Source organism: Protopterus annectens, chromosome 15.part0 (genome assembly GCF_019279795.1).
Source record: "Protopterus annectens isolate FY-2018-M chromosome 15.part0, PAN1.0, whole genome shotgun sequence".
NCBI classification, from domain to species: domain Eukaryota; kingdom Metazoa; phylum Chordata; order Ceratodontiformes; family Protopteridae; genus Protopterus; species Protopterus annectens.
This window is the reverse complement of record NC_056749.1, coordinates 371,965,033-371,978,814: the sequence shown is the minus strand read 5'-3', so window position 1 is coordinate 371,978,814 and position 13,782 is coordinate 371,965,033. Positions and strand designations below refer to the sequence as shown.

General features: G+C 37.6%; 1 protein-coding gene across 1 annotated transcript in view; it reads left to right on the top strand.

Annotated features, from left to right (window-relative positions):
• Window positions 1-7,157: 7,157 nt before the first annotated feature.
• Window positions 7,158-13,782, top strand: part of LHFPL1 (LHFPL tetraspan subfamily member 1) — a 262,305-nt gene continuing 255,680 nt past the window's right edge. Inside the window, exons 1-2 of the mRNA XM_044057113.1 lie at window positions 7,158-7,235; window positions 9,973-10,715. Coding sequence (XP_043913048.1) covers window positions 10,331-10,715 — 385 coding nt within the window. The 5' untranslated portion in view covers window positions 7,158-7,235; window positions 9,973-10,330. The remainder of the gene's footprint in view (window positions 7,236-9,972; window positions 10,716-13,782) is intronic.

Sequence of the window (13,782 nt, the reverse complement as noted above, 5' to 3'; positions counted from 1 at the left end):
AGGTTTAGAAATGTGTATAATTTTAATTTACATTTGTTGACTGGGATAGTACAGCTGGATAAAACCCTTTTATTGGCGACTGGGAGGAAAAAAGCTTGATATTTACATAGTAAAACATAAGTAATTACAAATATACCATGTGATTTACAAATTTAAACTACCCAGAGTGAGTTTGAATATACTAAAAGATTACAAAAACATATCGGCATGAACAAAGGAAAGAATCTAATAGTGTGCATATGATGTATACAAAAATAAGGGACAGACATTCACATGTAGGCTACATAACAAGTAGAAAAGAGATTGGCTGTTGTACTTTTAATCTCCTATACTATTTTAACCGTTTATGCAAACGGTTCTGTAAACTGATAACCAAATGAATACTTTAACTTGATCATGCAAATTGAATTTTGGTTCAAAGTGAAGGTCAAAATGACTGAATTCAACAAATTACTGAGGAAAGATGAAGGTAATATTTCCCATTGCTGGAATAGTTTTCTTTGATCATATATATGCAGGAAAGTTTTATTAATTATACTTAATAGTATAGAATTTAAAGACAGATATTGGAAGTAATTACTACAAAATGAATTTCAAGACATAAGTGAGGAGAGCTATAACAATGTATCCTGAAACTGTCAAACATGCTTCATTCCTTGTATTTTAGGAAAATCTTTACATGGAAATGTCTCCACAAATTGTTAACTCTAAAAATACTAACATGTACAAAACGCAATTTACAGTATACTGGTGATGTAATATGAAATAATGAGAAACATTGCCAAATTTTGGTAAGATGAGATGTGTTTTTGCAGCATTGTGGTCAGATAATGACATAATATTGTAATGCCAGGGTAATAGGTTCATAGAGGTGTATTAGACTAATAACCACTAGGGGCCTAGCCATTCATCCTAAATTTCTGACCAGTTCTGATGCCCTTGACGAGTATAACCAGGGGCATGGGAGTTGATTTCAAAAAAAAAAAAAAAAAAAAAATTATAGGTGCCAAGCCAGGAATGAATTTCCTCTTTTCCATCCATTTGTCCAAATTACTGTTTAATTGGGTTAGGGAGGAACTCTGCTTCATATGGATGGACAGCCTGTCCTGGAGAAGGGGTTGTCTATTGGGTACATACTTGGCTGCCCAGCAGGTCCTATTGATATCCTAGGCTAGGTTTAAGTCTTTAGAATGGGTAATTCTGGAGCTGTTTTTTGCAGATATGGAAGAGGGCCATCAGAGTGGGATCTGACCATGCCAGGCATAGAGCTCCCCACAACAGCCTGTAGGGAACAGAATACAGGGATAGGACTTTGAAGGCAGTCTACATAGGCCATGCTACTTATGACCTGTATTGTATTTGTGAGAAACCTCTATGGACATTCCAATTGCTTGTCTGGCTAGGTACATATGAAAGAGGCATTGTACTCAATGATAGGTCTGATGTTTGTTCTTTCGGCTTTTCCCGGTTAGGGGTCACCACAATGGAACTCCGGTCTGCTAATGATTGGCAGATTTTTTATGGGTGCCGAGGTGCCAGCTTTGATGCCCAACCTTCAACGAAGGCACGCCCATTCTACGCATATCTTTCAAACGCCACTTGACCGTGGGGCGGACATGCAGACTCCACACAAGGCGCTCCCGCCGAGACTCTAACTGGAGAACCTCTTGCTGTGAGGCAACAACGCTACCGCTGCACCACCACTGCTTACTCAATGATAGGTCCAAGGAGGTCATTGTTTCACTGTATTCAGCATTCATCAGACTCAATGATAGGTCTGATGAATGCTGAATACAGTGAAGCAATGACCTCCTTGGACCTAGATGCCATACCTTTGAAAGTTGCACACCATAGAATAATTTCATTACTACCATCGACACATGATGGTCAAAGGCTTGGATTACTGTCTGTGTGTCTTCAAGTCCCTTACTGCTGGGTTGACTCTTAGGAGTGGGTTGTCAATATGATGGTTATCAGGAGTAGATGATTGTCTGTGTCAGCCCTTCCTTGAGAACTTTTGTGTCGGGGGGGAGGGGAATTCTGTGACTGCTCCTCATTTGTACTTGTCTGCAGATTGGTCAGCCAGAGGCCCTTGATATTGGCCTTTACTTCAGAGAAGTAAATGCAGAAAAGGAGCTGTCCTTGCACCAGTCCCTGTGGGACTCCACTTGTGACTGGCCTCTCTTAGAGGTGGACTCCACAATTCAAACTTTAATAGGTCCTGCTTGTGACCCAGTAATGTCTGGATAAATATAGTTTTATAAGTGTAATATTTTTTCTTTTGTTTGTTTACTGCAATGAGTTTAGAAAGTATAACCTTTTGTCTTTCTGAATATAAAAACAGGGAATATATTTTGAAATGTTCAGTATCCAGACTTGCTCTCTTCTCTTGTGAATGTAATTCTGCATATCATTATAATATTGGGGTGGAGTTGAGGGAGGGAAGTAGACTTGGATGTGGATTGCTGATTCCTACTATTACAGGACTGGTGAGATTGTGTTCCTGAGAATATTGCTATGACTATTAATAAAACTGATCTAAATACTAGCTTTTCTTAGGCCATCAGCAGGTAAATGCAACTCTGGGATCTGGAGATAACCCTGAATATAACTATATGCTGTCTTACATTAAGAGAAGCTGTCTTGTTAATGGTGGTCCAATCTGTGCGTACTAGTTCTTTTATGTAATTTATGATTGGGAGAATAATTTGTATCGCTGTAGGAAGAGATAGCCAGGGAATATGGGCTTCAGGATCTTAGGTTTTTCTGTGTGCATACTGTCTATTTATATTGCCTTTTCATGTAAACCAACCTCTGCATATTTTCTATATTAGTATTTTCTTTATTTATATTCTGATGGCCTTCCCTGGGAATTGTGTGCACCTTTTATTACTTTTTATGAAAAGCAGTTCCCATGAATAGGGGAAAATGTACTAGAAGACTATAGTTCACAGACAAGATGCCTGGGGGTGTTTGGCCAAAGACTTCTCTCTGTATGTGGCCTGTGTACAATCTAGTTTAGGTGTGAATGTTGAAGGCCACATACAGGACAGCAGTACATATTCTGCTTATGCTCTTGGCCACATTGCTTTGTGTGAAATTATTGATCTAGCAAGGAAGTGAACACCAAGTCTTGTCTCTCTCGAACTAGGTTGTCTTTATTCTGGATCACACATGCATGCAGTTACTCCAACAGTTTTTAGAGTCTCTGATCCACCTGTTCCATGTCTTTGTAGTGTGGAAAGAAACCCGAGTACCTGGAGTAAAGCCATGTAAATATGTGGAGGACATGAAAACTCCATATAGAAGGCATATTACTTTACCCTTAATTGCAGTGGTGGGATTCTCACTTTAACAGATCCTGCCATCATGATGTTGCACTAAGTGTTAGTTTGGGAGGATATGACCAGTGCTACCAATCTCTGATGTCCTCTTCCCATCAGAGATAGCAAGAAAAGTAATACTGATTACTGCTTCAATCCCTGCATCTGTTAATAAATCTTAATATCATTTACTACTGCGTGCAGGAAAAGTAGTCTTAAAAAGCAGGAAGAGCGTGTCTCCATCTTTTAAAAATTTCCTGGAATTGGCTACTGTGCTTTGCCAAAAAAAAAAAAAAATCTGTATATGAAGTATAATCTACAAAGTTAAAAGTTACTAGTTTTTGTAGCCGTGTACTTTGCAATATTTTAGTTGCATAGAATATGTATGGATATTTGTACATTCATTGGTATGTTTGAAATTTTGCTGATTTTTATTTAAAAAAAAAATTGTTTGGAAAACATAAGCAATAAAGCAAATGTACTTAAGAGGACCATATAAGTTAAGTTTTAAGACTGTTTTGTACAGATTATATTAAATTCACGTAAAAAGCAAAGTGCAGTGACCACCATGGCTATGTCAACACTCTTTAATAACGACAAAAATAATAAAACAGTAAGGCTTCGAAATACGGCAGTAATAAAAACTGTGAAAGTGCTTACCATTTTTTTTTTATTACTGCCTTGTGTTGTATTATTTTTTGTTGGTGTTTACATAACCATGGTGTTCACTGCACTTTTACCTTTGTTTTGCTTCTGTTATGGAAGCCTCCACTTAACAGTAAGCATTTAGAATATATTAAATTCACACCAGGTGAAATGAAATGGTAAAATCATGGCACATAGTAAACTGAACATTCAGTGAAACTGAAATAGTTTGGAATGTACATGTTGAGTGAGTAGTGGTTGGTACAGAGATTAAACATGGCTGATTACTTACGGGCAGTAGCAGTAAAGTACTCATTCATGAGCATAAATGAGTTAAGTTATGAGCATATTTAGAAGTGTAAATTAAATGCTGAGTGGCTAAATTCTTTTACAGTATGTGCTATCAAATACAACCAGAATAATAATGGCAAAAAAAGCTTTGCAACAAGTGATGTGCTTACCTTCATTCTTTGACAAAAGATTTGTAGATCTGTGTGGAAACTGGCGTCCGAATATGAACACATCAGGAACGCAATTGGTACTGTGAGCTGAAGACAAAGCCAAACATGTCCATGTTGAAAATTCAGGTGGACTATAATGACCTTAAAGCCCTCCAAATCAATTACAATTTCCCTTCATTTAGTACCTGCATAGTTCTTTTACCATGCAATTTGATTTGCCTTCTTATAAATTTTCCAATTGAAATCTGTCGGTGGAGGGGAGCTTCTGTTTTTGTAGATATTACACATTTAAGAAATAAATGGAAACCATATGATCTTACTGGTAGTGTTGAGTGAACTTAACAGCTTCAAATATTAAGCATTAGAAAATAAAATTTGGCAGCTTAGCCCAGAGAATTAACTCCATGAGCTGTTAATGAGCTTCATCATGTAGTCCAGGGTTTGAGTCTAGTGTGCAACTCAGAGTCATATAAACTACCTTGAGAAGAGGGCTTGCTTCTGATGGTTATACCCAATTAAAGCAGGAATAAAATAAAATGTGCAGATTTTATTATGTTAACATCTTTATTGCATTAGCATGAAAAGTATCTTGATACAGTATTGTACAGCATGAATATGACATGGAATATTGATGTGTGATGGATAACACTGTAGCATGTAAATTTCTATTCTAACTTCTGTGTTGCGAACTACCATGGACTTGGTTTAGAACTGAATGTTTATGGTTTATCTGGCCTGCTGCTCATGACTCGCAGTAAGAACTCTTCCATCCAAATCCAGGAATTCGGTTTTATTTCAAAAGTTCTTGAGAAACTTCATTCAGCTGTAGAGTTTGATTTTTGGTGAATCTTGAATGTATGAATATTGCATGATTTTGTTCTTTTACTAATCAGAAAAAAGGGGCTAAGTTACCATCAGAATGGAGGTTACTAAAACAATGTACTTTAACTCTACTGCTGTAAAGATTAAGAAGTTTGTGGTACAAGTATCTGATGGTGGCTCAGTAGTCTTATGACTTCCTTTGAATGCTAGGAAGTTTAAGGTGGCAGACAGCTGCATCACTGCGCTATGCTCTTGGATGCATATTCAAGTAATGCTTATGCAGCTTCAGACATATTAAATCAAGGTTCCAACCATATGTTCTGCCTGAAGTTGAGGTAGAGCTTGTTATAAGTCATGTGATAGTTACCACATAAAAGTGGGGGACTATTTATTGGAGGGGAAAATAATACCACATAATTAATGATGTATCCCCTCAGATTTGGGGAGCTGAAGCTCATTTCAGCAAGCACCAAGCGTAAGGAGTAAAATGAGTACTGTTAGGGATGCCAGTTAATTACAAGAGAAATGCACTTGACACACCCAAGGGGCAATTTGGAGGACTGTAGACTCTCCTAATGGCATCTCTTTAAAAAGAAAATGGCTACTTTGCGGAAGACTTGCACGGGCAAATTGTACATCAAAATTAACATATTTGGGAACCAAGCTGGAGAATCAACTTGTGAGCTATCACTGCCAATCACTGTCCCACTGGACTGAGAAATACGCCTTTATACTTAAATCAATCTGCTGCATTAACTGCACGCTAAATGCAGGAGAAACAAATGCACATTTGGAAAGGCAAATGTAAATTCAATGACTGTTCTCTTTTGAGGTTTAAAGCTCAGTACTATGTTATCTGGTGCTAGATCATACACCATCACAAGGTTTGATTCTCAGCCTGCATTTGCCTTGTGTGTGATTTTTCAGTAAATCATGTAACAAAGTATTGATCCCAAGATGAAGCTAAATTTGTGTCCGTGTCCCGGTTAACAAACCGATTTAATATAAATATTTAAATGGGACAGCACATACAGATTCTCACTGTGCATCGGTATCCCTGGTATAAAGTCAGTCTGTAGATTTACTGCAATTGTGCATAAAACCAATAGAGCTGGCATATACTTTGATAGAAATAAGTTGAATGTGTGAAGTCTGCCCTTTACAAAGTTGTCATGTAGTATAACCTCTAAGATTGCCATATGTTTGAGGAATCACAGCTGGCAAACAAAAATGCCTAAACCTGTTTTAGTTAAATTTTTAGTTAAATTGATGCATCTTTACCTGAAAGGAGAATGCATGAAACATAAACATCCACTCTGAACTAGTGCACCAATGTATTTTTCTGTAATAACAAAAAAAATGTTAACACTTAAAACTTTTATTTATTTATTTTTTTACAGGGAGCTCCTCCACATTTAACTTGGGGCATGAGCAAAATGTGTAGAAATATACATGAAGTGCTTTCCCTAAAAAGGCATGACCATGAAATGTGGGAATCCAAGTTCTCACATAGGGCACATTGGCATGTGCCTTCTTGCAGAAATCTCCATATAGCTAAATTGTGCAATATATATTGCAAAATGGAAGTTCCTGTAACTTACATGACTGAACATGTTTAATTAGGGCTGCAAACAGATGTCATTCTCTATCCATTCAAGCAAATATATTTGGAGGAGATAATTTAAGCAAATGTGATTCTTGCAAACATAGTAAAACCATTATCTGTTACAGTGCAGAACAATATTTTAATTGGCTCTGAACTATGCATGGTTGTGCTGTGTAATGTGCAGTATAGGGCAAAGGAGCATTGCAAAAACATAAGTAGATAAAGTATTTGTCATGCATCTGTGTTCAAAGAATAAGAAAATCTGTTGCATCATCTAAAATATTGCTTTGTACCACATGAAGGTGTAACGAAGTGTTCTGGACAGATCTGAAAAAAGAAAGATGTTCCCGTAGCAATGGACTCTGATCCCTTAGAAAGGTAAATACCATATCTCTCTCTTGTAGAGTCATTAACGATACATGTTCTAACTTCTGTAGACAGTGGTCAAAATAAAATTAAAATAAACTTTTAGCGAAGGTGATAAATAGAGCTGAATCGACCAAAATGTTTTCCTTTTGTAGTTTTCTTTACATTTAATTTGTAGATACCTGAACGTGCTGCAGATAGCTTATTTTGAGTGTCTTTTTCTGATCTTTTTTGTTGTATAATTATACCTGTACAATATGGTAAAACATCACTTTTCACACTGCAATCTTTTTGTTGCGTACTCTGCTATGGTTTTTGTTAATGTATTTTGCTCTTAATTGTATAATCCTCTACGTTTGCACCACCCCAAGGCTAGGCCTGAAATTGGTAACTTTTGCTTAGTGCCATATCCTGGTAAACAAAATGCAATGAGATCAATGTAAGTAAATCTTGGAAATTGCTAAACCAATCCTAAGAAACTGCATTTCGTGGATAATTGTTATGTGCACTTACAAAACAAGATAAGGTGGGGGCATTGTGTTATTTCAATCTTTAATCTATTCTAGTGTTAGGAGTGACAATTTGCAGGATAGTGAAACTTACTTGTTGGTGTTTTAAAAATGAAGTAAATAAGCTAGATTCTTACACTGAAGAATTTTTGATCGACCAAAGAATTTCTGTTGAGACTCTTCTTTTTAATATTTAAGAAGCCTATTGCCCCCATCATATTTGGCATTCCCAAAATCCATAAGAATGTAGAAAGAGTTCCCCTTTTTGTCCCATCGTAGCAGCACAGGGGTCTAAAACCCATTTTTTAAGAGTTTGTATTGACAGGTGGCTTAAAGTGTACCAGGTGGTAGATAATTTCATTTATTGATTCCTGTGACTTCTGGGAAGATTAAAAACAACTTTGGAAAAGGAATTAATAGTTTATAGATTCCTAAGGATGAAGGACTTTATCACTTTTAGAACAGTATATCTGGGTACACTTTATTTTCTAATGACAAAGTCAATTTTAATAGTGGAATCTATGTCCATTGTACTTGATTCATTCTCCTTCAAAAAAGATGTAGTTGTATACAAACGGAACAGAGGGGTGGCTATGGGGGCTTCATGTGCCCCCATTTATGCTAATTTTGTTCTACTAGACTGGGAAACAATTGTGTAGTTCATTCTTGATTATTTAACATATATTGGGTTTTTGGATGACATTTATTTTATGGGGAGGTTCTGAAGAAAGCATACCTACCTTCATTAATTATTTGAACCATTCATCTTGTTTTTTTTTTAATTTGCTTACAAATTTGGGAGAACCAAAATAAATTTAGACACCTTGATTGCCCATACCAGTAATGGGTTTAAGTCTATAGTTTTTATGAAGGACACTTTCAGTAATTATTTATTTCACCAGTAGTCACCCCCTCAGTCAAAAGAAGAGTTTGATTTAAGGGTCAATGGTTTCATTGTAAGGATGAAATCACACCTTGAGGATGTCTCTTATGAACTGTATGTTGTAACGGACGTGTTTATTGCCTTGTGTTACTTGCAACAAATGGTGAAAGATGTTAGGAACTACATTCGGTTCCAATTGTGTATTAACTGTACAGTAAAATTCTGTTAGGGATAGGACTAGGAATGAAAGGAAAGGGAATAAATATGAAAGGACCAATGGTCATGCAATATTGCCCACAGTCAATTGAGGTTATATCCTGAGAGTAAATCCCTCCATTTTATAAATTTTGGGGCCCAAACCATGATTCAACTTTAAAACCGGACGTAATTTAAAGTAATGTTTTGAAGGGACAGCAGTGGGTCAGGGCTGTCAAAGTGGAACAGTTAATTGTGGAGCATGTGCACAGTGTCCCTACGTTTCAGAAACTAAAATCTTGGAATTAGTAAATGGTATCCATTCTATTGAATTTTGTAAGAGTAACTCTGTCTAAAGGCATTGTTAGCTTGCTAAGTGCTCAAGTTGCCCATCTTTCTATGTGGTCAAAACTGAGAGATGTCTCCATATACGTGTATATACGACCACAATTATGAAAAAGGGAAAAGAAGTGAAAACCACTCATTTTAAGCATCCTAAAGTATGTGTAAATTACAGGAAATTTCAGTTTGGAATTTTAGAGCAGATGAAATTTAATATAAGAGGGGGTGATGCAGTTAGTTTAGAGGTGAAAGAGGTAAAATTGTAACTTGGACTTCATGCTTTTCAATATCCTAGACTAAATGAACAGGTTTCCTTACAACCTCCTATTAAATGAGGTTTGGAATTGAATGATTTTCTTAACATAACATTTTAAATCTCAGTATTGTGTAATTTTATATTTGACAACAATAGAAACAATTATTTAACACAAGGTTTTAATATTTTTTATTGTTAAAGAATTTCTAATGTCTGTTATATGTTTTAACTGAATTTACAGCAACTGTAGCTAATATTTTGTCGAATGATGTTTTATTTTAAATTTAAGGTATTCACTCTTTAACAGGTTGATTAGCAATTAAGCCGTGATTATTATAAAAGGGGAAGGATTGATCCGATTCATTATTCTGAAGTCCTGCATTCTATAGGACAGAAGCACTCAATATTTTCTTTTCTGTGGTAATAAACATCAAACTGTTCTCTTTTTGGAATTTTATCTCTGGCTGCCAGCATTACAGTTTTGTGTTTTTTGTAAACAGTGTATCAAATTTTGAAGACTAAAATTACTTCAATATTTACCCCTCTTTTTTTTTTTCCTTGCAGATAAAAACTGAAAAGTGGTATTCCAGACCATGTATATTCCCAGCTAAAGTGGGTGCAGTCTTGATCTCCTTTGTCAAAGAATTGTCTTGTGAAATCCATTAAGTAGAAACATTTCAGTGGTACATTTGCCTAAACTCTTGCCAAGAAGAGAGCTGGAAAAAACATGTAAAAGAACAGCAAGAGATTAGATCTAGCATTTAACAAGCTCCATTATTATTTTGTTGAAGGTAAACCTGCAACAAGATGCATTAATGAACCATTTTGTAATGACGTCAAATTAGCCCAAGATCTTAAATGAGCCTTTCTTTGACTTTTTATCAGATCTAATTTAGATAAAATAAATTTACAAAGGGTCTGCATGATGGGAAGCAGCCTGACCTCATTAGGAATTGTTTGGGCATTTCTGTCCTTTATCTCTGCAGCTGCTTGTTGTACCGGTTATTTCATGCCATACTGGCTGTTTGGCTTTCAGCTGGGAAAAGCAGTGTCATTCGGAACATTCCGAAGATGCACATACCCCATAAGGACAGATCAGAAGAGTTTGATGATGGTGGAGGAATGTGGGCGGTATGCCAGTTTTACAGCCATCCCAAGCCTTTCTTGGCAAATCTGCAGTGTGGTTACAGGGATTGGATGTGCACTGCTTCTGTTGGTGGCTATGGCTGGAGTCCTGGGATGCTGTATGAAGGATTTAATCTCCAGGACAGTGGGGCGATTTATGGGAGCTGTTCAGTTTGTTGGAGGTAAGAATGAAGGCTCCATTGTTCCTGAGCAGCATTGTCATGAGCATATTGACATTTTATCAACCTCGTTGAAATTAATGTCCCTACATTGAGAAGCTGTTACTGAATATGCTTTAACATGGAATATGTCGAGGTCTGGTGTGCATGAAAGCTGAACCAAGTTCTGCAGCACAAGATATTTTGTGTCATATAAACCTCAATGTATTCCTTTTTTTGTAAAGTTTGAGTAAATGCTTCCCATTGAATTCAGTGGACTACCTTTAACATGCCTCAGTTTTTCTTGGAAGGGGCTTTAGACTTTATAGGTTTTCGTGAATGGGGTGTTTCTTGTGGTTGGTATTCTACTGCAGTTCTAAGGGTTTTCCCTTTTTTTTATGTTGAAATTGTTTACAATAGTTGTGTAATGGTTATATTAGGAATTTAGTTGCGTGTTTGGGTTTGCCCTTGGCTTAGATTATCCATTTTCAAACTTTTGTTGTGGTTAGTGCTTATTTTAATACTTTTTGTTCTAAAGTAAATGTGAATGGATTTCATCTTTAATGGTTGATTTGGGTAGACATTACTAATTTGGAGAAAAAAAACTCTCTTAAATATTTTATTAACATTTGTTTACTGGGAAATTCCGACAGGACACGGGTCCTTTTTCAGTGGATGCTCAGAGAGAAAAGCTCCACAGAATAACATGGTAGATGTTAAACAATAACAATCCGAGGTATGAATACAGTAGAGGTGACCATGACATGGAGAAATAAGAGCAAAGTTTGTACAAATGAGTAGTAAGCTCTAAATTACAAACATTGAGAAATAAGAAGTAAAACGCAGCACATTTTCAAAACTGTAACTAGATAACAGCAATAATAGACTAAGTGAATAAACTAAATCCTGGAAGGATTAACAAGCAGTGAGTAATCTTCACTTCAGTCTTATAGTGATAGAGTATCTATCTAAAACTGGGAAAGGAGAGAAGGGTTGAAGGGGGGAGTTAATTAGATGGGGTTAGGACAAGGACAAAGCCAGTGAGAACTTGGGTGAGATTTAAGTACAGTCTTGAAAAGGCTGGAGGAAGGAAGAGTAGTTATGGTAATGGGAAGGTTGTTCCAAAGCCTGGAAATAGCACAGGAAAATAGTGCTTCACCTGCTGAGTTTTTGGCTTTGGTGACCCAGAGGAGATTTTTGTTGCAGGAGTGTAGTGGTCTGGAAGAGTGGTAGGGTTGGGGAATTGTATGGAGCAATGGGATTCCGAGAGGGTGGTTTACTAGTTTATGAGCAAAGTTGAGTTTGGTGTAGGAGTTGTGGGAGTTCAAGCAAGTCAGTGTCTCTAAGGGAGAGACAGTGGTGGCTGCAGTAAGAGGCACAAGTAGCAAATTTTACGATTTTATTATAGCAGGCTTCGAGTTGGTGTAGGTCTGACTGTCTAAGATTTGTAAGTATGGGTGATGCGTAGAGTAGGGTGGATATTAGTTGGGAATTGGCGAAAGAAATAGAGATTCTTGCTGGTTTGGTGAGGTATTGATGGCTTCTATATAAGGCAGCCAGTTTTATTGTGAACTTTTTTATTGTTGGTGATATGTGGGTGTCAAATTTGAGATTTTTGTCAATCTGTATGCCAAGTAATTTTGTGTGAACTGTTGGTGAAATGGAGGGATTATCCTTGGCCTGAATAGTGAAGTATGGGATGTTTGGGGTTGATTTGCAGGATTGGAAGAGGAGTTTGGTTTTATTTGGATTGTGGAGAAGCTGGGCATTAAATAGCCAGCTTTCAACTGAAGAGAAAGATTCTTGGGTGATCTATTAGAGTTTTGTTAGAGTTGGGGCTGAGCAGATGAGGATGGAATCCTCTGCGTGTACTGTAATGAGGGAGGCATGTTTGGTGGCAGTGTGTAGATTATTGGTGAAAAAGGGAGAAAAGTAGGGGGTCAAGGATGGAGCCTTGGGGAACCCCGAGAGCAACAGGGAGGCGAGTGGATAGATTGTTGTCCCAGATGGCTGATTGCTGGCAGCCTTGTAGATAGCTGTGGAACCAGTTTGTGGCTGGTGTGGAGAAAGAGGTCATATAGAGCAGAGAGTAGAAGATTGACACAATGTCAGGCTTCAGATAGATCTAGAATTACAGCAGAGGATAGGAGGCCATTGTTTTTGTGATGGAGGATAATGCTGGTGAAGGAGAGGCGAGCAGTTGTCTGCTGTGGTGTGTTCTGAAACCATGCTGGGTATTGGAGAGGAGGTTATTGTTAAGGAGGAATTTGGAGACCTGTGAGTTAATGCATTTTTCGAGTATCTTGGAGAGGGTGGAGAGGATGGCAATGGGGCAGTAGTTGGAGAGGTCAGTGGAGGGGCCACCTTTGTGGAGGGAATGATGTGTGATATTTTCCATAGTGTGGGTAAATAGGATTCAGATATGGAGCGGTGAATTAAAATGGAAATGGGATAAGCTAGGACATCGGCTGCTATCTTAGGTATTTAGTGGGCAGGTAGTCTGCTGCAAGTTTTGTGGGTTTGAGTTTTGTCAGGAGTCTTATGTAGGAGGTGGGTACTGTGGAGAGAGAGAGAAATAAGGAGGGGTGGTTTTGGGTTGGGTGAGGGGGGAATTAGTGTAGGAGGGGTGGTTTTGGGTTGGGTGAGGGGGGAATTAGTGTAGGAAAGTGTTTTTTGTTAGGGATAGAACAGATTCTGTTAAGTGTTTTTATTGAAGGAATCCACAATGCTACTGGTGGAAAGAGGGGTGGTTGGTGGGGGGGGGGGGATGTTTACTTTTCTTGGGCAGATTATAGAGTTAATTGTAGACCAGAATTGCTTGGGGTTATTTTGGGAGGAGTTTAGGGACTTCTGATAGAAAAGGGCTTTGTCTGCTTTTACTTGCTTTTTGACCTTGTTACGTAATTCAAGGAAGTGTTGCCTATCTGAGGGGTTTTTAGTTCTGTGCCAGTGTTCCCATGTTTTATCCCTGGTTTTCATAAGGCCCCTGGTGGTTTTTTGTAGCCAGGGAGAGCTCTTAGTTCTGATTCTGCTTCGTCTAGGTTGAGGTACTTCAGAGGCCCCAGTCAAGAATGGTGTGCTTATTGGGGTT